This window comes from Sturnira hondurensis, unplaced genomic scaffold, assembly GCF_014824575.4.
Source record: "Sturnira hondurensis isolate 20B ecotype Veracruz unplaced genomic scaffold, ASM1482457v3 Scaffold0001872, whole genome shotgun sequence".
NCBI classification, from domain to species: domain Eukaryota; kingdom Metazoa; phylum Chordata; class Mammalia; order Chiroptera; family Phyllostomidae; genus Sturnira; species Sturnira hondurensis.
In genome coordinates, this window is record NW_028074503.1 from 3221710 (window position 1) to 3249451 (window position 27742).

The 27742-nt window shown below is 44.0% G+C and overlaps 1 protein-coding gene and 1 non-coding gene across 3 annotated transcripts in view; one reads left to right on the plus strand and one right to left on the minus strand.

Annotated features, from left to right (window-relative positions):
- Positions 1-27742, minus strand: part of SLC35D4 (solute carrier family 35 member D4) — a 114091-nt gene that overhangs the window by 21504 nt on the left and 64845 nt on the right. Inside the window, exons 13-14 of one of the 2 annotated variants that reach the window (XM_037031919.1) lie at positions 25474-25567; positions 15838-15989 (exon numbers count right to left, since the gene is read on the minus strand). In XM_037031919.1, the coding sequence (XP_036887814.1) occupies positions 15963-15989; positions 25474-25567 (121 nt within the window). In that variant the 3' untranslated portion in view covers positions 15838-15962. Of the gene's footprint in view, positions 1-15837; positions 15990-25473; positions 25568-27742 lie in introns of those variants that run through there. The other variant, XM_037031914.1, reaches the window with a different exon arrangement.
- On the plus strand, positions 16416-16521 carry LOC118980667 (U6 spliceosomal RNA). The gene has a single exon (XR_005065176.1). It is a non-coding gene; the product is annotated as a U6 spliceosomal RNA (small nuclear RNA).

Genomic DNA, 27742 nt, shown 5'->3' on the forward strand with positions numbered 1-27742 from the left:
GGTACACTGATACAGATAGGTTCCTAGAACACTTTCCTCATGGGGGAAGCCCTCCAAAAGATAGTTCTTGGTTTTTTTTTGGACCCCCCCCTATATGATTTGTCTGTAAATTGTCTTTTTGTTTTCTTAATGGTGTCCTGTGTAGCACAAAAGTTTTTAATTTTGATGAAGTCCAATTTATCTATTTTCTTCTTTTGTTGCTTGCATTTTTGGTGTTAAGATCACATTCTGAGTACAAAGGAATTGTCTATCGCTATTCCATCCAACACCATAACTAACATTATACAGGTATCATACCTTTATATCATGGCTTCCTTTTTTATAGAGCCATTTATTCATTCTACCTTCAAACACTTACCTACTATTTTAAAACATTATCCAAATTATGTACCGCATTATTTGACTTATAATGAGTTTCCAATGTGATTTTAGGAAAGACACCGATATTGCGCATGCTATGTGACATGAATCTGAGGTTTTGTGATTCAACAGATATCTGGAGATTAAGAGATCTAATAAGCATACACAGCAGACCCTCAAATAAAATTATTTTATTTTATGTTTTGATGAGAAAAAAAATCAATTCCCAGCCGTAGCCACTGCCTATGGAGTTTGCACATTCTCCCCGTGTCTATATCGGTTTTCTCTGGGTACTCTGGTTTTCTCCCACAGCCCAGAGATGTGCACCTGAGGTGAACTGGCATGTCTCATCGTTCCAGTATGAGGGAAATGTGGCGTGGGTGTGGGCGTGCCCAGAGGTGGAATGGCATCCTGTCCAGGGTTGGTTCCTGCCTTGTGCCCTGAACTGTAATAAGCAGGTTGGAAAATAATTGTCATACTTGCTTTTATTAATCTTTCCTAAATGTATGTATAGCTCCTACTTACTTAATCATTTATTTTATTATCTTTCAAGTGGCATTAGATATCACCTTTATTGTACTATAGAAAAAGACCTGAAAAAAGTGTGAAATTTTGAAACCATTTATCTTATTTTATTTTTTATTCCCACCGAAGGAAGTTTTTTCCATTGTTTTTAGAGAGAAAGGAATGGAGAGAAACATCAATTTGGGAGAGAAACATTGATTAGTTGCCTCCTGTACACACCTGGAGTGGGGAACCACACACTCCCAGACTGAAGATTGCATGCACCTGGATTGGGGATTGAACCCTCAAACTACGTATGTGCTCTGACTGGGAATTGAACCTGCAACCCTTTGGTTATAGGATTGCTCCTTCCAACTGAGCCACATTGGCTAGGGAGAAACCATTTTTTGTATGTGTGAAATGGTTATTAACAAGTATATATAAGCTTATGATTCCAATTAAAATATAGTTCACAATTATTTCAATGTTTAATAATAGTAGTGTTTTGGGTCCTTATTTAGAAGTCTGGTGATGTTTTATGACCAGGAATATGCTGTAGGAACTTAACTCTCATATATATCAATTAGTCTGCGGTAAAACTGGTTTTATTATATGTCGTTTCACTTAAAGTTGCAGTTTCCAAGAACCTATTGACAATGTTAAGTGAGGATTTACTGTATATTTAATGAAAGAATCTAGAAAACTTTATGTACTAATTCATCTAATAGATTCATAGTAATTTTGAAGAGTATGGTGACCAGTGTTTTAAAGTAGGAATAAAGGAGTAAAGTGTTTAGGTTACCTAATCTTTCCCCCAAATTTTAGCACTTTAAAGATGTCATGCTATTGTCTATTGGTACTCATAATTTCAGCTGAAATGTCAGTTACATTCTAAATGTAAGGTAATTTTTTTCTCTGCTTGATTTGAAGACTTTCTCTCCATCTTTGGTTTTCAACAGTTTGACTGGGCTATGCCTTGGAGTGTTTAGGTATGGATTTGTGTTTTTTTGTTTGTGGGTTGATGTCTTTCAGCAGTTTTGGAAAATCTTCAGCCATTCTCCTTTTGAATATTGATTCTCCTCAATTTCTCTATTTATAGCTTCTAGCACCTCAATTACATATATAGTAGACTTTTAAAACTATTTCCTACATGTCTCTCATGCTTTGTTCTCTTCTTTTTACTATTTTCCCCTCATGATGCTTCACTAATCCAGCTACACCATATCCAGGCTGCTCTTAGATGCATCTAATAAGTTATTAATTTCAGATATATTTTTCAGTTCAATAATAACTATTTGATTTTTTATAGATTCTAATTTTTCACTGAAATTCTCCCATGATTTAATATTTTCTCCTTTGTTTTAAAAAACATATTATTCATAGTCATTTTAAAATTATTGCTGGCATTAATATCTGGATTATTTGCAGTTCTGTTGATATTATTTTTTCCACTTAGTCCTATTTTTCTGACTCTTCACATGTCTATAAATTTGATCATATGCTGACATTGTATATAAGAAAACTGTAAAGGCTCCAGCGGATAGTTTCAGCAAAAAGTGTTGCCCCTTCCCTCTAATAGGATGATGGGCTCAATCTAGTCAGGAATTGGATGAATCACAGATGGGCTGCAGCTCTGGTAAGACTCAATCCCTCTCTATTTACCTTGTCCTTCAGGAATGGCCCTCACACACGTGTTTGAGACCTTGCTGGATCTCTATGTCCTCATCCCTGAAAGTTCAACCTTTCAGAAATTTTGACCTTAGCTTTTCAGCCTCCCATCCCACACAGGTTCAAAATCTGGCATTTGTACATGTGCTGCAGCCTTCTCTTTCTAGCAGATTTTATCTCCTAAACACGTCAAGGAGATAAGAATTTTCCTGTTTCCTTCCTGGGCTAGCCTGCCGCCTCCTGAACTGCCCCAAGGACTCAGCAAACGTCTCATGGGAAAATCGTACTGGCCTTTGGGACTCCTCTAGTTTCCGATCTATCAAGCCAGTTCCACATAACTGCCAAAAGCTCTGGTACTTTCTTTTTCCTGCAGAATATTTCCTCTTCTTGAACCAAGCCAGATCCTTAGCCCACACCCAGTACCAACAAATATCACTCCCCCCCTTTTCTCACCCCCATGGGAAAAAACAGCCTGTGTTACTCAGTATACCTAGGAAGGGTTCTTCTTTCTCTAGAAATTTATTTAATTTAGTTCTCACTACCGTCACAGATCTCCAGTTTCTTTTAAAATGATTTCTGCAATTCTCCCCACCCCCAGTCATTTTAGTTAAATGTTGGTCTGTCATAACGTATGATATTCTACTCTGAAATAGAATGTTTCCCTTCAACATGTAGATGAAAAAATAAGACTCAGAGAGGTGGTTTAAGCCACTGGTTTTCCCTCAGGGTTGGTCATCCACTATTTCCCTAGAGCTTCCTTGCACGTCACGCTGAGGCAAGGTAGGAGCTTTTACCTCATTCGTTCTGTACATCTTCCTAGTCAGTGACAGTCTTGTTAACTTATCATTACAATTTTAATTAGCCTTGTTTTTTTGTCTTTGTCTAGGACTTCATATACAACAGCCTGGAGCAACAGGACTTTTTGATGGGTGCAGTCCCTCTCTCTTCAGAGTTTCTGATACGATGCAACTGACGGTGATTACTAAGGCGGCTGGAGGTGAGGAGAACATTCAGTTTCTTCTGATTCTCTCTGCCTCCAGGGAGAGAAACTCTTCTGCCTTCTACATTTTCACTTCCTTCCAAGTTCACTCAATGGAAAGAGTTATTCATCTCCCTGTATGTCTACTGAGGCTCATTACAATGGTTAGTGGGACTCTAGTGCTTTAAAGGCAAGAACCAGACTCCATATGCATTCTTTTTTCTCTTGAATCCATGTAATAAAATTATCTTCTGTCTCTGTCTCCTCCTGTTGGAGGTGGAAATGGAGGATGGGGAGGACACCATGCTTCCTACAAAAGCAGAAGGCTTTTAAGTCTCTAAACCAAGGTTGAGTTATTCAACTCAAATTTTTTTCCCCACTTGCCGTATGATTCCTTGTCCGTATGTTCTCTTAGTCTATATCCAAAGAAGGAAGAAAGAGTGGGTAGTAGAGTTCAAGTACCAAAACTCTGAACGTTTTAACACATGCTATGTTCTGACTTTTCCTACCATCTGACACTGGCCCTTTGGTTATAACTTCAGAATTCTGTGAACCTTTAGACCTTTCTTTTCTCTCAGACTTGCAATTTGTCTGGCACAGTTGTGTAGAAGGTGTGAGCTGTTCCCTGAGCTGGGTGTCAGGCTTTTCTCGGTAGTACTCACATTTCTCAAAAGGCCACAGCAATATCATGTTTGCTGAAGTGATGTTTTCCGGGACCTTTGGAAGCGTTCTTCCTTTCATCTCTCTGTGGGTGTACCACTTCCACTCATCCTAAAATACCTGATTTGGGTGGATTTTGCTTGCTTATTTGCTATTTTCTTTAAATAAAAAGGTTATAAACTTTCCAAAATACCATATCTTTTCCAAGTAGTATAAAGAGCCAAATAATGTTGACAACTATTCAATTGCAGAAGACAAATGGGGAGTTTGGGACGACCCTATATTCCCCTGTAACTCGATTCACTGACAGCGTGGTGTGGAGTCAATGGATTCTTCATTCTAGTACTTTACACTTTCTCAGCTTTCTGGGTTTCATTTTATTAAGCAAATGTACTCATCCACTGTCAAATTTACTCTTAGAACGATGAGTTTCTGCCAATTATTTTTTAAACTTTTGTCCTGCTGATTAAAATGTTCTATTGGTCTTCTAACTTAAGCAATACTCTTTCTGGAAAGGAAGGGCATGTGGCTAAGGTATTTTTATTTTCTAAGTTGTTTTGATTCACTCAGAGGGTAGATCTAATCTCTGCCGTTTATTTTTAGAAATGAAATGAATTTAAGCACAAAGGAGCTTTAAATAAAAACTCCGTAATTATACTTACTCCAAGGCTGTGAGGATTTTTTTCATCTCTTTTTGATATAACAATAACTTCAATTTCTGTTATACTTAGCAATAATGGAGGTGAAAGAATACATTTGCCAAAAGATATACATACAAACCTCCTTAAAATGTTCAAACATAGGAAATGTGGTGCTACCTTCAACCAGCCTCCTTCCTTATTCCCAGCAATTCCTGGATTAGTATCAATTGGGAGAAGTGAGCTCATGATGTGAAGGACAGCATCCTGGCTCTGGGTCTGGTCACGCTCAGTTTGACATGACCAGAGAGGGAGAACTCCTTAGAAATGCACAAAGCTTGCACAAGACTCACTCTACCCGCTCAATTCTACTTAAGGGCTTACACAAACCATGAAGACTTTCTGAAACTTGTCACTCAACTTGGCACTCACTGCAAAATGTCAATAAGTTACCTGTGAACTCTTCTGCTATGGACTGAATTGTGCCTCCTCCCCCTCTCCAACTCATATGTTGAGACCCTCACCTCCAGTGTGATGGGCCTTTGGAATTAATAGGGTTAGATAAGATCATGAGGATGGGATTAGTGTCCTTGTAAGAAGAGACCAGAATGGCAGGTGTGCATTCATGCTTGCACTCAAGCACTCCCCGCCTCCTGTCTCTCCCCACCAACCCCCACACCACGTGAGAACACAGCCAGAGGGCAGCCATCTGCAAACCAAGGAAAGAGTCCTCACCAGACACCAACTCTGCTGGCACCTTGATCTTAGACAGCCCAGACTCTGAAACTGTGAGAAATAAATGTCTGTTGTTTAAGCTGCCCAGTGAATGGTATTTTGTTTAAGCAGACTGAGCTAACACATTATTCCTTGCTCTTTTGGAGAGTTTAAAAAATGAAAGTTAAAAAAAAAGCAATGAGTAACTGTTTCAGAAGTAAAACTGCCTTGGAAGTAAAAAAGGAAAAGGGCCTTGAGTTATTGCTGTAATGATATTAAGGCCAAATTATGCTCACTGAATACCACATTAGGCACCAGAGAGGCAAAAATGAAAGGCAAGAACCTGGCTTCCCAGCACCCCTATGCTAGCTCAGCCAATTCTAGAGGTTACTAAGCTAATAATTTCACTGTAATATGCTAAGTGCTAAGCGATGGGTATGCTCTGAATGTTACGGGAAGAAGGCCCACAGAGAGATGATGCTTGTGCTAATCTTGAAGGACAAATACAAATCTACATTGAAGGAACAACATTAATAAGCTCAGCAATCTCTAAACCATTGAGTATTACCTGAAGCATGAAGGGTGAAGCAAGTGGTGGCCACCATTAAAGCCGAAAGAAACCTAATGAGAGAAAAAGAATCGATAGCTGGGGGGAAAAAACCCCTTTCCTAGCAGGTTATTGAAAAAGTCTCATGGAGAATCCTATTCACTTTAAGACAACAGGCAGCTGGTCCCAGGACAACTGGGCTTGTAGTTTACCAGCACGCCAGAGGTAATCCTGGACTTGGCCTTCTAAAAAGCTTATCCCAGTCTCGTGCACATCTGTTCTCATGCTGTAGCCGTGGGCCAGCACTCTGAGAGCCTTGGGTGTCCCTTGCTATGTTACAAACTCAGAGAGTAACCTCGGGCAGGCCAAGGCCCTCTCTGGATTTCTGTTTCCTCCTCTATTAGACAAACGAATCATCAATAAAATATTTCTCAGGGGTTGAATTTTTTTCTCTTACAAAATATTTTTTGAAGGCAGCAGGGGCAGTTTTATTCATTACCTGACTTGTTCCAGTGAGAACTTTCAAGCTTAAAAACATAGTTGTTACAGTGAAAAGATGCTCAATGTCACTGATCATCAGAGAAATGCAAATTAACACCACAGTGAGATATCACCTCATACTTGTCAGAATGGCTGCCATCAATAATCCCACACAAGTGTTGGAAAGTACGTGGAGAAAAGGAAACCTTCGTGCACTGCTGGGAGGAATGAAGACTGAAAACAGTATGGGAGGTCCTTAAAAAATTAAACAGGGTACTGTGTTACAAGCCAGTGATTACACTTCTGAAGAAACCCAAAACACTAATTCAAAAGAATGTGTGCACCCCTATGTCCACTGCAATGCTATTCACAATAGCTACGAATGGAAACAGCCCAAGTGTCCATCAAAAGACAAGTGGATAAAAAACCTGTGATATATATATGGTCTATCCAGAAGGTATCCAACCAGGTAATATAAAAAATAAAGACATTTATTGAAGAAGATATGAGAAACACTGTACCTAAAACAAAGACACCTCAGTCCCCTTCAAAGCAGGCACCTTGGGACCTCACACAGTTCTCCCAATTGCCATCAGCTGACCCATCATATTTTCCTGAATCTCACTGATGATCTAAAATCTCTTCCCTTTTAAAGGTTAACAGGCTTGGGGAAAACCCAGATGAGGGCACCAAATCTGGGCTGTAGGGAAGCTGAGTCACGTGGGTGATTTGATGTTTTGCCAAAAAACTCTGCACGAGACGGGATGCATGAGCAGGTGTGTTGTCGTGATGAAGCTGCCAACCACCAGTTGTCCGTAGCTGGGGACTTCTGAATCATTCATGCAGATTCACTGCTCTACTCACTGAGCCATTTTGAATGTGGCAGCCACAGAGTACACACGCTCACTCAATGGCATCTACTGCCCCCACTGACTAATAATAGTGAAGTCGTCATTGTTCACACATGCACATTCCAGTCCACTCTCCTTGGCTGCCAGGTTACAACGGTGGTCACGTAAACTGTTCTCATTGTATTAACAATGATTGGAGTTTTTCTGGACAGAAAAAGTTATATATAAAAAACTTGGTCATATAAAAAAGAACGAAAACTTGCCATTTGCTTGATGGACCTAGAGAGTATCACGCTAAGTGAAATAAGTCAGTCAGAGAAAGACAAGTACCATACGATTTCACTCATATGTGGCTTCAAAGGAACAAACAAAACTGAAACAGACTCATGGAGAACAGACTGATGGTTGCCAGAGGGGAGGGTGGTTGTGCGCCTGGATGAAAAAGGAAGGGATTGAGAAGTACAGATTGATAGTTACAAAACAGTCACAGAAATGTAAAGTAACAGCATAGGGAATATAGTCAGTAATGTTGCTATAACTATATATGGTGCCAAGTGGGTCCTGGAAATACCAGGAGGAACACTTTGTAAAGTATCTGATTGTCTAACCAGTATGTTGTACACCTGAAACTAATAAAAAGTAATACTGAATGCAAACTGTAGTTTAAACAGACAGTCATTACAGACAAAATACAGGGTCTGGCACAAATAGCGCCCCTTTTCATCACAAAATCTTTTCTTGCAAAATCATAAGCATGCCATTCTGCAACATAACAATATCACACTCAAACACACCATATGACACTTTAGGTGAAATGTTCAAATTGCTGTCCATCTCGTGTGAGACATTCACATACCCTATCAACCACACTCAAGCAAGCCTTGTTTCTGCCAGACCCTGTATATCAATTAGAAGTAGAAAAGAAAGATGAAGCAGAGGGGAAAACAAGGAAAGGGAGGCAGATATGAGGCTATTACCCCAAATCCGCAGCAGGGATGTCTGCCTACAAGGTGGGGCTGCATGGAACAGGGGAGGAGCCAAAACACACGACTTTGGCTGTGTGCTTTCTAGTAGCCAAAGCCAAGAAGGTCCATGATTGGTCACATATTGGGTGTCCCTAAGAGAACTGGCAAGCGGCGTGTCATCTTGTCTCTATTCAATTTATAAAGTGTACCCCTTATAAAATGTAGGAAGCTAAATATAGAGAAATCTGAACCATGGTCTTTGCCTGGCTTCCGTGACAGGAACCAGAAAGCCTAAGCGCAGGGTATGGCCAGGAGCCCATCAGACACCTTCCTCCATCAGGAAGACAGTGCTCATCAGTGACCAGTTTTCACCAAAGAAATGGTAAAACCTGTGGTCCAAAGCACACGCAAAGATTCTGAAGGCAACGAGCATGCGCATTTCAGAATTCCCTGGCATACCCCAAGGAAGCTGGTTTATTCACTATGCAGTCAGAGGCTGCTGGTCGCCCTTGTGTGCCCTATTAGCAGCAATACCCCTGGGGGGCCCTGCCACCGTTCACTGGGTCATCTCCTAAGCATCTACTCCATGTGACAAGACTCAGACTCTGATCTCCAACGGAGAAAAAAACTGACATTCAAAACTGCTCTGGACTGCCCTCTGGACCGCCCTCAGCGCTTCAAACAAGGCCACCCCAGTATCAGCCCTCTCTCTGGTGGCCTCAGAGGTCACATCCCTTCACACCCACAAGGTCACCTTACCCGGAACCCTGTTCTCTCTCCCCTAACGAGACCCACCCTACATTACTTCTATGTTCTTTCTTTTGGATATAAGTGTCTAGCAGTCAATCAACTCTTTACAGTTCAAAACCCTCACACCCAGGTTTAACCTCTGTATAAGCAAAAGTGTAAGTATTTTTGTGACATCTTGAGGGTACAGTGCAGTCTATTCTATTATATTTTTCAAATTCCACTTTAAAATAGGTAATAGAATTGCTGTTCTGAAACCACAAGCCATAAAAGTATTCAGTGGAGCACCTTCCTACCCCCAGGCTCCCACCTGCTCAGTTCTCACTTCCCACAAGAGCTAGCATGCTTCTCATGGATTAAAGTCTCTTTATGCTTATGTAAGTAAATATGAACACAGAGTCTGTTTTCCTCCCCACTAAAGCTAGCATATTACATATACAGTTTCACGCTTTGCATTTTTCACTTAGTAAGATATCCTGGAGCTCTTTCCCTGACTGTACATAGAAAGCATCATTGATTTTTTTTTCCAGTATTCCATTGGCCAGATGGATCCCAATTCCTGCTGATGAACACTGGGATTATTCTGTCTTTTCTCCTATAAATAATATTGTTTAACAACACTACCCATATGCCATTTTAGGCTGGTGGGAACATATGTGAATGGTACACTCTCACAGGCGGACGTGCTGGGGAAAGGGCACACACATGTGTAAGCCTAGTCAGTCCTGCTACGCAGCTCCCCATCGGGCTGAGTCAACTGGCATTTCTACTGGTACAGGGCAGAGTACTGGCTCTCTCCACAGCTGTGCTAGACAAATATCCTTGTTTATTTTTTTACCCTCACCCAAGGACATTTTTCATTGCTTTGTGTGTGTGTGGGGGGGTGGTGTGTGAGAGAGAGAGAGAGAGAGAGAGAAACATCGATCAGTTGCCTATCACCCTGACCAGGGATCAAACCCTCAACCCAGGTATGCACCCTGACCAGGAATTGAACCTAAAACCCTTCTGCTGGCCTTCTCAGAACGTGGGGCTGGGTCAGCCTGTGGCGTCCAGGAAACCACAGATTGGATATACAGGTGGATCTCAACAAGAGTCATTTGCAACTGTAGGACTTCTGAGACGCATCGCCACAGTAGTGCACCAGATTAACTTCGCTTTGCTCAGGCTCTTGGCCAAGAGCTCCCAGTTCACTGCGTGTAAATCCATGGCCTGCCCCTCGGCTGCCCCCTAAACCTGCCAAGGCCCTCCGGGACTTCATGGCATGTTTATGAAGTCAGGGGAATGTGATCTGCCCTACAACCAGGATCTTAGTTGCTAGAATGTGTGTGCTGTCGTTGTTCTGCATCTGCCAGAGAGAAGACATGGCCTTTCCTGCAAACTGACCACTGGAGGCCTCCGAGTTCACCACAAAGGCGACGACTGTGTGAGGCTTTGGAAGTGGGGCTGTCAGGGGAGCAAGGGGGCTGCTGAAAGCAAACTCCTGGGCAGCCCAGGCAAGGAGACAGGGAAGGGCAGGAGAGGCCTCAGCTACGGAGCCAGCTTCTTTCAACCCCCTTCCCTTTATCAAGGCCTGTCACTTGTCAGACAGTGCACTAAACGCCCGTGCCTCTGACAAGCCTGGCGCCCTGCACTCCCAGGTCTCAGACCTCTATCGGGCCAGAAGGCTCTGTATGGGCAGCTGTATGTTCTTCTCCTCTCTGGGCCTCAGTTTCCTCGCCCACCCCAAGAAGGGGGAAATAGCCCCAATCTTGTTACATAAAAACTGCAGGTAGAGAATGATCCCATTTCCGTAAACAGACAAACAAACCCAGTTACATGTATACAGAGGAAAGTCCCAAAAGACCTTGAAATATCCGCAGTGGTGGAATCACCTAAGCTTTTTCTTTTCATTTAACTTAGCTCTGATTTTTCTATAGTAAGCCTTTTGAAATGTTTTAAGCAAAAGGAATTAGACTAGTGATTTCTAAGGCTTTTTTCTGGGGGATCAAAATTGAAGTCATGGATCAAACTTAAAATTACAAAGTAAGAAAAGGGTTATTTGCTTCAATAGTGGAGAACACACCCTACAGTTAAACGCCTACCAGAAAATTCAAGACCTACCCAAGGAACCACGCCATTCACATTCCCAGGGCCCGGCCGGCCTAGCTGCTCTGATGGTGGCCCTAAGTCACACCCTGAGAGCGTGGTTCTGCTCTGCCCGGGCGCAGGCTGAGCTCCTTTCCTTTCATCTGTTTCCCGCTAGTCTCTGCCAGCCTCCCAGTTTCCTGGAGGTGTTTTCTATGCTGTGCGGTTACTCATTAAGGAAAACTGCAACAACAACAACGTGGCGGCGGGAGGAGGGGTTCCCGGGGATAACACGGACCATCACATGCAGACTCAGCCTCTAAGTGTCACCCCCATGACAAAGGAGACCCTCCACCTCTGAGCCTTTCCAAGAAGACCCACTGGGAGGGGCACCTCCTGCAGTCAAGACCAGGGTTCAAGTCCGAGCTCCTTTGTTCTGGCTTAGACCAGTCAGGTACCATCTTTGCTTCCTCTTGTCTAAAGAGGTAAGAGAAGCACGTAGTTCGGGCCACACAAGATCATGCTAAGAATTAAATAAGAAATGTGTCTAAGCACCAACCACCCAGACCAGCACACTGAGAACGTGCCATGTTACCTGCGATCACCGTGTATATTTTTATTATTGCAGGTATTCAAAGAGTGTTAAGTAGCTATGAATCTAAAATCTGACTGGTGAATGAGCTGCTGACTATGGAGCAAAAATCATATATGTTTTGCCAATAGCACGAGAGAGGAGGGCAGGGTTTCTGCTTGCCAGGAATCAGGAAGGCGCCCTCACACTGCACAAGGCTGGCCAAGGATGCCTCTTGTCCTCTCTCCGCGGCAGGAGCAAATGGCCTGACCACAGGGCACAAGTTACTCTGAAGGCCTTCCAGCGGTGGTCACCATCCCTAGTGCCTTGGGCATCTGACCCCTTCCTCCACCCCCACATAAAGCTTCTCCTCTCCTCACCACCACTGCAGCCACAGCACGTGTTAACATGTACATGCATCCAAACACGCTGGGACTAAGGGAGCCCCAACTTGGTAAGCATGTTCTAAACATGACCAACTACCAGCTCCAAAACCATAAGGCCAAGGGAGCCTGAGAGGCCTGATGGAGGTGAACCCACGTGGCAAGCCTGAGAGAGCCCAGCATCGAGGCTGCTTGGCCAGGCTCAGCAGGAGGGCCCAGCAGTGAGAAGAGCATTCATTTGCTCAAACCGCAAGGCCTGGGAGGATGGCGGCTCCACCTTTTTCCTTAATTAGTTCAGCCCCGAAGGGAAAAGAAGACCTGACAGGGCATGGGCCTCACCTATGGAGCATGAGCACAACAGTAAATACCTCTGCAACACTACTGGGAAGACTGAGCTCACTTTCTTTACCTTGGCACTGAGCTGAGTATTTATTAGAAACCCTCTCCAACCATGACATTCAAGGGAATGGTGGCCACTGCCCAGACGAGCAAGACACCAGCTGGTGGGTTCTCTCCTTCCCCCAGCGAGTGGAACCCCAGTCCATCTGCAGTACACGACGATGTCTAAGCCAGAGGCAGGTGGGGGGCTGCTGGAGAGGCTGCTGCACCCAACACCTGGGCCTTCCCAGTGCTGACGGGAGAGGAGATTCAGTGCTCCGAATTGTGCTTACACAGTTCGGATGTGTAAGGAGCACACATCCTTAGGAGGATGTGTGCCGTCCCAGCACCCACATCATATTTTTGAAATTGAAATAAAACATAAATAAAGTGCACAAAGGGCCCGACTCTTAAGTGCACAGCTAATTGAATGTTTACATCTGTAAATAGCTATGTTAGCATCATTAGACAGACACGGAACCTTCCAGTATCTCACAGGACCCCTCTCACGCTACTTCCCAACCAGCACTCCCCCATCCCGAACCACCTGCATGGCTGCCTGCTCTTTTCTACTCCCGTGTAGTATTCTGTAGCATGGAGAGGTCACGGTTTATTTCCCCTGGACTGATGTATGGACTATTTCTTCTGGTTTTAGGCCACTATGAATAAAACTACCATGGATATTTTTGAATGTGTCTTTTTAAAAAATAAGTCTCACTGTTTTTGCAAATGCACATAAGGCAGCAATTCAATAGTTTTTAGTGTATTCAAAAATCAGGCAACCCTCACCTGTATCTAACTCCATCACACTGAACATTCCCTGCTGCTGGTGCATGTTTCCATTTCCCTGGGGCACGTACCAGGGGTGGGACTGCTCGGTCACAACACAGACCTCATTTAGCGGTAGTGTTTCTAAGTCAGAAATCATTCCACATCCTCACCAACACTTGGCATTGCCAGTCTCTCAGGATTTAGCCATTGAATCCACACCAGACTTAAATGCCCCTTCTGTCTCAGTTCCCATTGTTTTACAACCAACCCCATCCACACTGAAAACTGCATTTCCCTACTAAAGACTCAGCTGGTAACTTCTAGGGTTGATGCTTCTGTCACCCCCTTCATCTGAAAGTAAAATGCTCCTATGAAATCTTGGAAAGGCCAAAGTGTCATAAAGTGAACAGTGCCCCTGCTTCCTGAAAGTTTGCCACTTTGCTTTTACAAAAGACCTACATTCATATGGTCACAGCTTTCCCCCTAAAAGTGAAAATACTCTTCTGAAGCGAAAATCTCCTGCCATGGAGGTGAAGAAAAATGGTGGGCATTTTATCTATCAAATGTTGACTGATCACCAACCATATTACAGGCTGAACGGAATGACACACCCAGACGTTTATGCAGAAAACACACAGAGCCTCAAATAGAGAATAATGGCTTAAAGGGAGGCAGGAAAGAAATTCTTCCTGGGGACCAGTGCAACTGTGGGCCGGCTTCCCCATGCACCCCTACCCCTCAGAAGTCACAGGACAAGATGACATGTGGAAATGTAGCCAAGGAGAGCCTGTTCCCCATAAAACCTGCCCATCCCAGCACCCTCTGGAAAAGCACATAAAAAATCAAATGAAGTTGTGAACGCAAATTACCAGCTAACTGTAGTTACACGGTGTCAGGCAATGCGTTGTTGACTGTAAAAGTTTTGGGGTGGTTTTTTTTGCCATATATTTGACTAATCAATGGTTATTTTGGAGTCATACAGGCAAGCACAACCTGCTTGTAGTCAACCATCTGGCCTCATAGTCAAACACAGTCGACTAGTATAGGAACAAAGACAACATCAGAAAACCTAACCTGAAGAATGACCAGGTCAGTTCAAAGGCCCGATGCAGAGACAGGAGGGGGAAACCAGTTTGGACTACATTTTGTAAGAGAAAAATGTTAAACAGTCAAAAATGAGCAAATTACTTCCACTCCAATTACACTTCAGAGGATAAAACAGGAAAACAGTGTGGAGCAGGGGCCTGTGGGGCACCAGGCCACCAGGATCACGATTTCATACCACGTAAATATCTACTAAGTCTTGCAGGTCCACACGTCGCTTTTTTTCTGATTCTGTATCAAAAGCTAGCTTCCAAGTAATAAACATCTGCTCTTCGGATTCTCCTGGAACTGTCCCGTGTTATTAGCGTTGCCTGTGGCAGCTCATTCTCTCCCGACACAGGCACGTAGTCCTGCCCACGGTGTGCCCTCCGCTTTGGGCATGTACAAGGCCCAAAGAGCTATTTGCTGGCTAGCCTGTGTCTGGCCTCCCCTTGAGGAACTTAGTTCTAGGGTCTTTATAAGGGAAAGTGGCCTCAAACAGTAAAGAAAAAGAGCATTGTGGAGGGCAGTGGGGGGTCCTTCACAAGATACATGCAGAATCCCACCTTTCTCAATAAGAAATTTTTTTTAAAATCTTCATCCGAGGACATTTTTTCATTGGTTTTAGAGAGAGAGAAACATAGACACGAGAAAGAAGCATCAATTGGTTGCCTTCGATACGCATGCACCAGAACCAGGCATCAAACTTGAAGCCCAGGTATGTGCCCTGACCAGGAACTGAACCCCAACTTTTGGTTAAGAGACAACACCCCAAGCAACTGAGCCATGCCAGCCAGGGCCCACCTTTCTCAATTTCTGACGTGGGGGCACAAGCCTGCAAAGGTGTACAAAATAAGATGAGCGTATTTAAACATTCACTCGACACTCCTTTATTCAATACTATCCTCCAGTGACGTGCGTACACACCAATTCATCCCCCAAAGAAGACCTTCTGGAACTTTCCCAATTAATTGAACTTTATGTTGCAAAAACCACTCTAATTTTAGGTACTTTAAATTATCTTGGATAATAACAGCACCCACAAAAAACCTTGCAGTCAGGAAATTTACAGAAATTTCAAGTATTTCCTCCAAAAGTAAACTAAAGCAAATTCATTCAGGTCAAAAGTTGTGAAACCCAGAATTGTTATCATATTTCTTGCAGCACAGAACACTGTGATGATCAATGGCACTAAAAATAGCCCAGGAAAAAAAAAACGAGAGTTCATAATCAGAAACAAGAAAAACAACCTATCCAAAATAGCAAGATGTCCATTAACATCACTCACTTCCCCATGAATTATTTTGACAATAGGAAATGGAATTTAATTTTTTTTCTTTAATCCAAAGCTGTATTTCCCTTCCCATGTGCCCTCTGGGAAAATCTTGTTCACAGACGAACAATTCCCAGATAACTAACTTCTGTGCCGTTTCCACTCGGCTCGGCAACCGCCGCGCTGCGCCCTGACTTGCCTCTCCGCGTTCCGCCGCTCCCACCGTGACGTCACGGAAAGACGGCGGCAGGCTGTTACGGCTGCCCAGCTAGCGACTGCAAAGGAAATCATGCTGCTGCCTCGAGTTTTTAATTTTCCATGAAAAATCATTCTCCTTGCCACAGCCGCTTAGACTGTGAAAAAGAAAAATGATTTAATTAGGAAACAGCCATAATTAGATTTTTTAAGCATACTCTTTCGACATAAAAGTTACATTACAGCATGGCTTCACTGGGTTTAATAATTCATTTTCCTCAGACCATTCCAGGACACATTAAGGTGCTGAGTGACAAGTGAAAGAAGAAAATAGAGGGAATACTAAACTGCTACACAGAGTTACATCTTCAAATGAGTTTTTAAATGTAACAGGAGGAAGGGGTGAGGAGTCTTAAGCGGCTGAGAAAATGGGAAGAAATATGAACAGTGAACTGAAGAGGAGCAGCCTCCTCGTTTGTGATTAACTTTTACCGTCCGGAGGAAAAGTAAGTTTCTCCACCGCCGACCAATGGTGACGATGATGATGAGTGATGATGATGAAGGTAATAAAGGAAAGGAAGTCAGTGCTCACCTCGGCAGCACGAACACTAAAACTAGAATGATACCGAGGAGATCAGCATGGCCCCCGGGAAGGATGACCCCCAAATCTGAGAAGCGTTCCACATGTTTTTGTAAGCATGTAGGGCACGGTGGGCAAACACAAGGCCCTCAGCTGAATCCGGCCCTCCACCTTGTTTCTACCCGGCAGCAGCGCCGAGCTCCCTGCCCCTAGTTAGGGAGTAGTTACATTTATACGGCCCTAAAATCACACTTGGCCCTTTGATGGCAACCGGGAGGCTGCTGTGGCCCTCTTTGATAATGAGTTTGACACCCCTGACGAAAGGTGGTGAATGTTAACTAAACTTATTGTGATGATCATTTCACAATGTCCACAAATATCAACTCATCACATTGTGCACTTTAAACTCATATGATGTCCTATATCAATTACATCTCAATAAAGCGAGAAAAAAATAATAGTAGGAAGAGCAGGAAGTAGAAGGGGGAAGAGAACACTCTGTTTAGCACAGACATGGCCTAGTGAGAGCGAGACGTGATGGGCATTGTAACGACACTTCCAGGATTTTTCAATAGTCTCTTTTGTGTGGGGTGGGGAGGAGGATAAGGGTATGAGTGGCACACGTTGAACACGGGCCAGAAATTGAACCTACAAGAAGTCTAATTCCAGAACCTGATATATCTGTTTACTTGTCGTCTCCTCAGAAGTTACAGGTATGATGCAGTGTTAGATGCTTTAGAAGTTCCCTACAAATATAGCTAAAAACATCAGTGGAAAGTAAGAAATTATGTTATTTGGAAATCAGGAAATCGGTGATTCCACATTAAGAAGAAACTAAGTTGCTGCTTCTTTTTCTTTCTGTTGTTTCATTATACCAGGACTTTCACCAATGGTCTTGGAGACATTTAAAAATCCCAAATATTAAACCCTAACCATATCTACCGACAACGCTTTTATAAGTTCATCCTATACTTAAGCAGGTTTCATTTTATCTTGTAAACTGACATAGCCAAGAATCCTTCTTAGTTCAATATTTTGGCAAAAGTTCCAGAGAAATGTCAACATGTTCTGAAAAAAAGGAAGACATCAGGCCATGTTCCAAAGACCTGGCACAACAGCCCGGGAGATGGGCAGTCAAAACCCAGAAAAATTCCTATCCAGCTGGGAGTTCTTCACAAGGATAAATCACATGGATGTTGAAGCTTCCCAGCAGAATCTCCTCAACTTTTTTAAGAGACACTGCTATACGGGAAATACAGTGCAGTACAGCAGACATGTTACTACACAAGGAGGTGTTGTTATGGAGACAGCTTTGAAGGCTCCCTGGCAATCCCAGTGTATAATTAAGGCCAGTGACGGCAGAACAGCCAGCAGCGTAGTCTCCATGGAAACCATCAAACATACTTTTCCACAGGCACAGCAACTGTTCTGAATCAATGACTCTTTATATAGGTTTAAAAACATTGTGAATGGTGCATCAATTGCCTCTTTTGTTAGACAATGTCTGGTTAAAATAGCTGTGAGAGACCTTGTTCTCTTGCATGCTGGACGCGGAGCACTGTCTACAGTGGGCAGTCCACCACTAAATTCGGCACCTGGAACCAGTAAATACACATGGTAAATTCAGACTCAGGAAATCACTGGTTAATTTGGTGAAACAGTCAAACCAGTGGTTGACACTGCCGGGCAGGGCCTACCAACTGCTGGCACTCGCTATTCAAACGCTGTCTAAATATTATTCAACGCTCTCAGTGAGATAGACATTATTACTGGATGTGTTTACAAAATGAGAAAACAAAGTATAAACTAAAAAGTGGCTGACTCGGGATTCAAAGTTACATCAAAACTATATGAGTAGAGAATGCTCAATGACGGCATTGCGCTTGCTCACTCCCCAGCTGCGTTCACATACATTATCTCATATGTGCTGTTTCTACTTTGGTACATTGAGGAGTCCAAGTTCTAGAGTATCCTGATTTTGTAATACTTTACATCTTGCTCCAGGCCTCCTCTCTCCACTTCTGCACCCACCATGTCCTCAAGATTCGAAGACTCACAAGGGACCAAGTCTCAGAAGGCTCCACGGTCTTCCGCCTGCACTATGAGAGCAGCAGTCTCTCCGAGGCATCGTTCCATAAGCGAGAATTTTGACTGTGAATGTTCTAAATAAAGACAGGGGCACATCTGGTAATAGGGATGGAAGGAGGTCTGATTGCTAAATGGTTTCCTACTTTATTCTGTCGTTCTATTAAACACTTCAATCTGGTAAATGCTTTGGTAAGTAGGCACTGATCATTCAAGATATGGCTCCTAGCTGATCATCACTATTTAAAAACCCGCAATCGACCGTAAATGCCATCGGCATTTAGTATTAAATATCAGACGCAGCCGTGGCTGGTGTGGCTCACTTGGTTGGGCACAGGCCTGGTTTGCAGGTTCCACCCCCTGGGGCACGTGCAGGGGGCAACTGACGGATGTTCCCCCCACACAGTGATGTTTCTCCCCCTCTCTTTGTCCCTCCCTCATACTCTCTCTAAAATAAAAAATAAAATAGTTTTAACATCAGATACAGATGACACTGTTGTGCTCATTAGAATCGTAACAATTCTGAGCTATCTTTAGATACTTCCTAACCCAGACTCCTTGCTTTATGGATGGAACAACTGAGGACTGGACGGCTTCGGTGCACCAAAGACAAACCGTGAGTGCTCTCTCCGCTCCTTTGCCCCGAAATCCCAGTCCCCTCCCATGCGCCCCATGGCATGGAGATGCTGCCCTCCTATCTATCACTGCCTTCTCCTCAGGAAAAAGGCGTTCTGTTTTCTCTACAGCTAGCTACACACACCCCTTCCACTTCCTATTGAAATGTGTTGTCCCAATTTCCCCTCATTCTCTAACAACTTTAAATCTCTCTGTCGATGAGGGTCTTCTTGTCTAATTTCAAGCATGCCAAGTCCTTCTGGTCCTAGGAGAGACACACCTTCACTAGATCAGCTATCTTCCTGCTCACCGCCAGTCACAATCTTGTAGCCACTTCTCACGTGTCCTTAGTATTTATGATCCATCCTCTGCCCCACTCACGCCCCCACTGACTTACTAAAAGTAGCTCCCCAAAGACTAGCAATGTCCTCGCTCTAGTCGTTTCTCAATCTGGATCTCTCTAACCTCATAGTGGTTTTTCTCCTTAAAATGCTCCCTTGGACTCCACACTGAACTTACCTGGTCCCCCCTTCTACCTCTTGGCTAGTACTTCTCTTTCTTGTGCATTATTGGTCACCAGCTAAATCCTAGGCCCCCGCTCTGCTCTCCCCAAATCCTCTCACTCTCTCAGTGAGCTCATCTATTTACTCCTTTTCTGATTTCAATCTTTTTCTCTATAGGTGAAGAACATCCAAAGTCCTGAGCTCTCACCTACATTTTACCCCCCGTTTCCAACACAACACAGCTCCATTTGGATGTTTTCCACCATGCACATTTGTCAGAAATGGATTGCACCAGCTTTCCTCCCCAAAGACGTTCTTTCACAATCACCCCCACTTCTGTCCCCAACACCATGGATTTCCCAGGGCTCTGGCTGCAAACCCTGGAGCCGTGCGTGATCCCTGCCCATCACTCCCTGAATGCCAACTATCATTACCCATTCTCTGCTCTAAAGTGTCCTGGGATGATGAGTCTGTTGTCTAGTTCTTTTATCACATCAATTATAGGGTAAATTCTGTCATTAAAATGTGTTTTCCTTCAAATTGTCAGTGAAATTTGACCTTTGATCTTTATCCTTGCCATCACTACCTAGGTTCTCCTCCCTCCCAGACGCTTGGAACTCATTTCCACCGTCGCGTATCAGCCTGCCTGAAGCATTACCTTTAGCCAGTCTCCTTCAGAGGTTCACAGTGGTCTCTGTGGCATGGCTCTCAGGGCTTCCTGTAATCTCTCTCTCTCTGTGCCTGTATTCCCCTCCTCTGCATGGCTCCCCACCCGAACACCCTGACTGGGGGCCCCTGCCCCCTGCCTCGGCCCCCTTTCCTTTCTCCCACCTTTCCCAGGCAACCAGCACTGACAGGTGCAGTTCAGTCACTGTGCTGGCTCAACTCCCTTCACCTGGCTCCGGAAGCAGTAATGCCCGGCTCAGCAATGTCTGCTAATGGTCTCACCTTGTCACGCTGACCTCCTCTGGATTGTAAAATGGCTATGTAAACATTTCACCTACTCTAACACATTCCCCTCACCCCACAACATTCAGATACTGCAAAGTTTCCAAAGTTTTCTCTAATAGACGTTGACTGATTGGTAGAACCAATGTCCAAAAAGGCCATTCAAAGACACTTCCAATGCCACAAAAACAGGGCAAATCTACTACATCTTAAAATCCCACCAAATGCACAGCTCTCAGGCAGGCAGTCCACTGTGACAGTGTCAGAGAAGGGCCTGGGAAATGGGGCAGGTGAGGCAGAATCACACCGCACGCAGGCATCACACTGCACAGCCCAGGGAGCGACGGCCACCCTAGTCCCGGCCTTGAACGACGAAACTCCAACAATCAAAAAACAAACTAAACCTAATCAAGAGGCACGTCCTAGGCAAGCTACCAACACTTCTTTTCCCAGGGTCGTAAAAAGAACAGACTAAGAGTTGGTTTTCTGGTCCGCCATTGCCCTCGGGATATGAAATGGGGGCAGCAGCTATGCCATTAGCTTAAAGGAAGAAAGCTGACTTCCTGGGGAGCCACTTTTGAAATGGGGACCAAATACTGGATCCTCAAGAGCCTAGTGGGCCAGTGCTGCTGTTCGGGGATGCGTCTCCCCTCCTGGCTCAACCTCAACCTAAACTCACTGTGGCCTCAGTTGCCTCTTCCCAACCGACGCTGAGAACTGCTGTCATGCTGAGGGACGAGACAAGGCACTACTCAATCCAGAAAGAATTCTCGTGAAAACCTAATCTGCTGGAAAAACCCACTAGCAGAGAAATGCAAACTCTACCACATCTTCCTTATATGTCTGCACATTTCATTGCTTTTCTCTTCAATGCAATCACTTTTTTCCTGCATCAATGCTTTTCATTACCCGTGGGAAGGGATCCCATGATACTTAGATTTCACATCATTGACCTTACCAAAATAAAGGGAGGCATTTTAAAAGGTTGGTAAACATTGTTACTTTTAGATTCTTAGAATTTTACTGAAATTCCCAGGAAGGAAAAACGATAATAATAGTGATAACAATACCCAGTGGCTGAGAGGGCACTTCTTTTCCTTGCTGATCATTCTGAGACCCAAGAAGGGGCCTCGGAAAGATGGGCCACGGAGAGAAGCAGAACCTGGGAGTGACGAAGCTGACATGACAACGCCTTGGAAAATGGTGGAGAATGGATCCTTTGGGTGCAGGGAAGAAGGCACCCCAGACCCCTTCTGAATGACGTCCCTGCCTGTGTATCTGTCAGTTTTTCACAAAATCCAAACTCTCCTCCGTGGCCAACGGAGCATCCTTCTGAGTCACTTTCTGAATCTGCTGGCACCCGGTGGCGTGGCAATGACAGCCTGAGCAATGCTGCACTGCTACAAGCCATTATGTTGCCCTTCAAATGTCAGCACATTTTGTTTGGTATACAGGTGGCCCAACGAATGGGTACATGTTCTACCATTGAGGATATCAGAGTTTATTTTTAAACAAAAAAGAAAAAGGAGAGAGGGTGGACGTATCCTAAGGTACTGAGGCTAGAAGAATCCTTAATGGATCATCTTATCCAATGTCTCAAGTTGAAGGATTAAAAATCCTCCTACTTTTTGAATTAACTACAGAGAAGGTAGTTATACGCCTCCCTCGGAGTTTAAGAAGAAAAGAAAAAGTGCAATAAATAAAAAGGAGACTCATGAAACTAGTGGCCAAACGGGCAAAGCCATGCACACAGGAAATGTCTTAAAGGGACAAGGTTTAAGCTTGTCCATGCTTCAAGTACTACTACTTTACAGCTTTCGGGAATGATTTACGTGGCATACACTCCACCCTTATAATTGTACAATTCATTTTTTAAATAAACAAATTTAATAAACTAATTTAAATGATGGTGCAACCATCACCACAAACTGGTTTTTGAACACTTCCATCAAAGTAACCACTGATATGCTTTCTGTCTCTATAAGTTTTTCTTTTCTGAAAATTTCACATGAATGGAATCCTATGTATTCTTTTGCAACTGGCTTCTTTCACTTAGCATGTTAAGTGTGTACACATTCGTAACTGTTGTATCTTCCTAATGCATTAACCCTTTAATCATTATTAAATGTCCCTGTTTTTCTCCAGTAATATTTCTTGTCATAAAGTCCATTTTGCTTGATTTTGACACAGTCACTCCAGCCAGCTCTCTCCTGGCTGCTCTTTGCAGGGTTATCCACCTTTTTACTTTGAGCCTGTCTGCGCCTTTGAACCTAAGGCACGTCTCTTCTAGACAGCATGCAGTTGGGTCTTGCTTTTTTGTCCAGTCTGACAATCTCTGACTTTTAAGTAGGGTATTTAGTGTACTTACCTTTAAATGTAATTAATTATTGACACAGCTGCTAGGAATGAATATCCCAGTCTTCAAATGGAAATATCTTTATTTCTGGTTTATGTCACATCTTTGCTGTACATAGAACTCCTGGTTGGAGATTTTTCTTTCAGCATGTGCAATGCATTATTTTTCCATTGTTTTCCACAATTTTTCCATTGGGAGAAGTCATCCATTAATCCTATTTTTTTCCTATCCTTCTTTCTTCTTCTTCTAGAATTCTTATCATATATGTGTGTTCCTGGGCTTGATGTTGCCCCACATGTCTCTAGACTCTGTTTCTATTTCTCCAATTAAAAAAAAGAACCGTTTTTTTCAGATTCAATAATTTCTTTTGTTTTACTTCCTGGTTCACTTAATTTTTTTCTTCTGCCTTCTCATATCTGTTATTGAATTCCTCTAGAGAAATTTTTGTTTCACTTCAGTTATTATACTTTTCAATCCCAGATTTCCCATTTTATTCTCTTTTTAAAAATCATTTCTATCTCTTTATTGAGATTCTGTGTTCATTGAGTTTTTCTTTGAAGTCTTTAAACATAGTTTCCTTTGTATCTCTGAGCATATTTAAATAACTTCTCCATAGTTTTTTTCTGCTAAGTTCCAAATATGGGGACACTCAGACACAGTTCCTACTTATCACTTTTTTCCTGTGTGTAAATCATGCTTTCCTGTTTTCTGAATGCTTCTATTTTTTGTTGTTGTTGAATACTGAACACTTAAAAAAATACTCTGGATTCTGATTTTCTCCCAGAGCATTGTTGCTGGTGTCATTTTGCACGTTTAGGGGTTTGCCTGCCCTAAGTCTGTAAAATCTCTCTCCCCTGGAAGGTACAGTGGCCGAGGTCTTCACCCACCTTTGTCCTTGCCTTTATTTTCAGCCCGCTTTCCTAGGGGTCATCCCCATAGGTGCAAAGCTTGGTGTTCTGGGGAAGGCTAGTCAGGGGTTTTGCTCACACACCTTGAGCCAGAAAGACTTTTCTCTGCTCTTACTGTGTGTGGATGGGAGCACATTTGAATTTCAGGGGGTTTTCTTGTCTGCCCCAGCCTTCACTTCCTGCGGGCTCCCTCACATCTCCTCCCTATGCACACAGGCCCTGGCGGCCAGAGGTGCGGATGTCTTGGCGCACTCCAGCTCTGCTGCTTGTGTGCACAGACTAAAGTCAGCCTGGGATACGTGGAGTGTTATCAAGCTTTCTCATCTCCGAGGATGACCTGTTAAGTCCCCAGCTAGGCCACTGGTTCATTGCTTGTCCCCAAAAGGGCTATAAATTCAAGACAGTGGAGCTACTGGCTCTTCCAGTTCGTTTACCACTGGTGTGACCACTGTAATGGAAAATGCTCCAAATGGAGTCTTCTGGAAGCACCAACAAGGGTGCTGGTGTCCACAGCCTGCCCTGCTCCGGTTAAACATCACACTGACAGAGCTGGGGAGGAGGGACTGGAAGCAACCTCAGGCAAGAATACCACCCACTCATGCTGTTCCTACCCAAAGCTTAGAAGTTTTCATGAATAAATAAATGCTTCTCAGACTGTTGCATGCCTTTGGTCAGTTTTTAGAGAGCTAAAATGGATCTATTTGACAGTTTTTGTCTAGCTTTCTAGTTGATTTTGGGGGAGAAGATTTGTCACCCAACTCCCTGGAAGTCAGCATCTCAGCCACTGTTCATGTTCTGCCTGAATTGGGGTTATTTCTGAAAGTAGACCCTGCAGGTGAAACTATCACTGTGAAATCTCATTTTCAAAGAAAAATGTTTGCCTTTGCTTTCTGGGGTGGAAAGTCAACCACAAACATAAAGGCACAAGTTTAAATGACTATTTCATTAGATAAAACTAAATAAGAAATACCACTTGTCGGAAGCAGCACCTAAGGGCCCTGCAACTCGACTCCCTCACAGGCATTAGAGAAATGACGTGCTCCACGAGAGGAGCCAGCCCCAAGCACCTCAGCTAAGATCGTGTTGCCACAGCTGCCTCACTGCTCCTTCTTCTTATTTCCCCACTGTCCCTCTTGTGCTTCAACCACGGTCAGTCAGATACACAACGGGCATTCTTACAATAGTCCCATTTCTGAAGTCTTCAGCAAAGTCCCCCAAACTGGCCATTTGCCTGTTTTCCTTTCCCTATCACTTCTGATGGGCTGAGATCTCTTGGGCAAGTCAGTTGAGTTTGGAACATCCTCACAGTTCCCGGGAAGGGACATAGGAACTGCCCTGTGTGCCCAGGGGTCCAGTCTCTTAGAACTGAAGGAGCTTTAGAGATTTTTTTTTTTTTTTTGGCAAAACCTCTCATGTTCAGATGCAGAAATGAAGGCTCAGGAAAGTTAAGCGGCTTCCGCAGGTCACTTCCCAGGAGCATGACAAGAAAGATCTCGGAAATTGTTGGCCGAATGAGTGAGGATCGGGCTGAGGGCCAGTGACCAGGAGTGATTCCAGGAAGACCAACCCTGCCACTGCACAGACTCTGAGGACACCGGACACAGAGGCCCCTGAGTTCATCTTCCCCAGCCCGCCTCTCCCTCCTACCTTAGCAAAGAAAATCCAGGCTGCGCACTGCCCCGGGGCCAGGAGGCTTTTTAGCTTCGCTGTGCTGATCATGAGAAAGAATCCCAAAAGCCCACTGAAAGGAGAAAGGAGTTTTTTGTTAGTGAGGCTTGTCTTCTTGGAGCCAATAAGTAACTGTTTTCTGTTATTTTTACCAGTCGATTTCTAGTTGTTATACATCTATTTCATCAGTGGTCATAGTGATCTCTAGATAAAAACACCCCAAACTTAAAAACCCATTAAGCTCTACTTTTCTAAGAAGCTATGATGAGAGCATGGTACTAAAGGTGGGGGAGGGCATAGAAATTTAAAAGAAAAAAATGTGAGGGACAATAATTATGGAGCTTGCTGCATGCCAAGGTAGAGCTTCAATTTTTTTCAAGCAGAACAAACTGCCAGGAAGAGGATTCCAAAGGGAAATTCACTGTATGAGGACAGAGGGTCTAGCTGGACCTGCCCCTGGGTTCAAGGGGAGAGTCTGGAAGGGGAGGGCAGCCCCAGTAACAGAAGTCCCCCAACCAGGCCCACCCACCCAGAAACTGCACTTTGGAAATGATGTCTACGCCCAGGTGTGTGACCTGAAGGAGCCCCCACCGTGGGGGCCTGAGGCGGGGGCAGCGTCTCAGGGCCCATTCAGTGGTCTGCACCAGCAAGGCACTGACATGCAGTGAACAGGGAAATGGTGGCCTGCACTGGAACCATTTTCAAAAGTGACACTGTGTGGCCAAGGCCAAAGCAAAGGGAACTCCAGCCAGAACGGTCACTCTTCCTGACACTCGGAGGCATGGTGATTGGGGAAGAAAGTACAGCAGAGAGACCTCGTGAGAGAGGCTGACTTCCTGGGTGTAACTTTTACGTGGAATTGAAAATTGAAAAGCAAGAGTCCCAACTGGTGTGGCTCAGTGAGTTGGGTGTCATCCCACAGACCAAAAGATCACTGGTTCGATCCCAGTCAGGGCACATGCCTGGGTTGCAAGCTAGGTCCCTGGTTGGGGGCATGTGAGAGGCAACCAACGGATCTATGTTTCTCTCCCTCTCTTTCTCCCTCCCTTCTCCTTTCTCTAAAATCAATAAAATCTTTCAAAGAAAAAAAATAAAAACCAAGAGACATGACTGCATTTGCACCAAACCAAAGAAGTGAGTCTTATGAGCTGTGCCTATTTGTACTCCCGAGGCCTCTCGCGTCACACAGCCATTTGACCTTACTGTAGGCACCGGTGTGTGGCTCCAACTTGGTCACGAGCTCTGAGAGGGTGGGGCCTGGCCTCAGGTTTCTCTGTGTTTTCCCCAATAGGGCCAAGCCCGGAGCCTTGGGCATAGTAGGTATTATATCAATGTTTGACAGGCTTACTTGGAAGCAGCTTGAATTAAATTAAGGCCAAATGTCACAGAAATGTGTGCCTTCACTTCATTAGATTAGGTTAGTCCACAGCCACATTCTTGGGGCAGCACCAGAGATATGCATTAGGCTTCCCTTGTGTCTATATCAGCCTGTTTGGCCCAGCGGACCCACAAACGTGTTCAGACTGGCATCGGTAGTGATGGAAGGCTGGGCAGCTATGGGTCAAGGCACTGAGTCCATCATACCCAAAAGGCAAGGAGGCCCCTGTGGGTAAGCAGCAGGCTGAAAATTAAGTGACCTGAATTTCTGTTCTTGGCTGTGCTCATCGACCCTAGTAACCTTGACCAAATCCCCCTTTTTTTCCTTTTTCCCTTTTTTTTTTTTGCCTCAGGTGCTGTGTTCTTTTTTTTTAATATAATTTTTATTTAATTCTTGTTCAAGTACAGCTTTCTGTCTTACATTCCCAACCCTGCCCGCCCCCGCCCCATGCTCCCCGCCTCCCTCCCCTTTCCGCCCCCCACCCTTAGTTATTGTCCATGTGTCCTTTATACTTGTTCATGTGAGTCCATTCCCTTTTCCCCTGTGATTCTCTCCCCTCTCCCCTCTGGGCCCTGTCAGCCTGTTCCGTATTTGAGTGTCATTGGTCGTATTTTGCTTGCTTGTTTGGTGTGTTTAGATTCCTGTTAACAGTGAGATCATATGATATTTGTCTTTCACCGCCTGGCTTATTTCGCTCAGCATAATGCTTTCCAGTTCCATCCATGATGTGTGTGTTCTTAAAGCAGGAATGAGCATAGTGGTCCCCATCCTACCTTTTGGAAATCAGAGATTTCCAGAACAGAAAGGTTCCCCAGCCCCATTTCTTATTTTATTAACAAGCAAACTGAGGCACAGGTACAATTATAATCC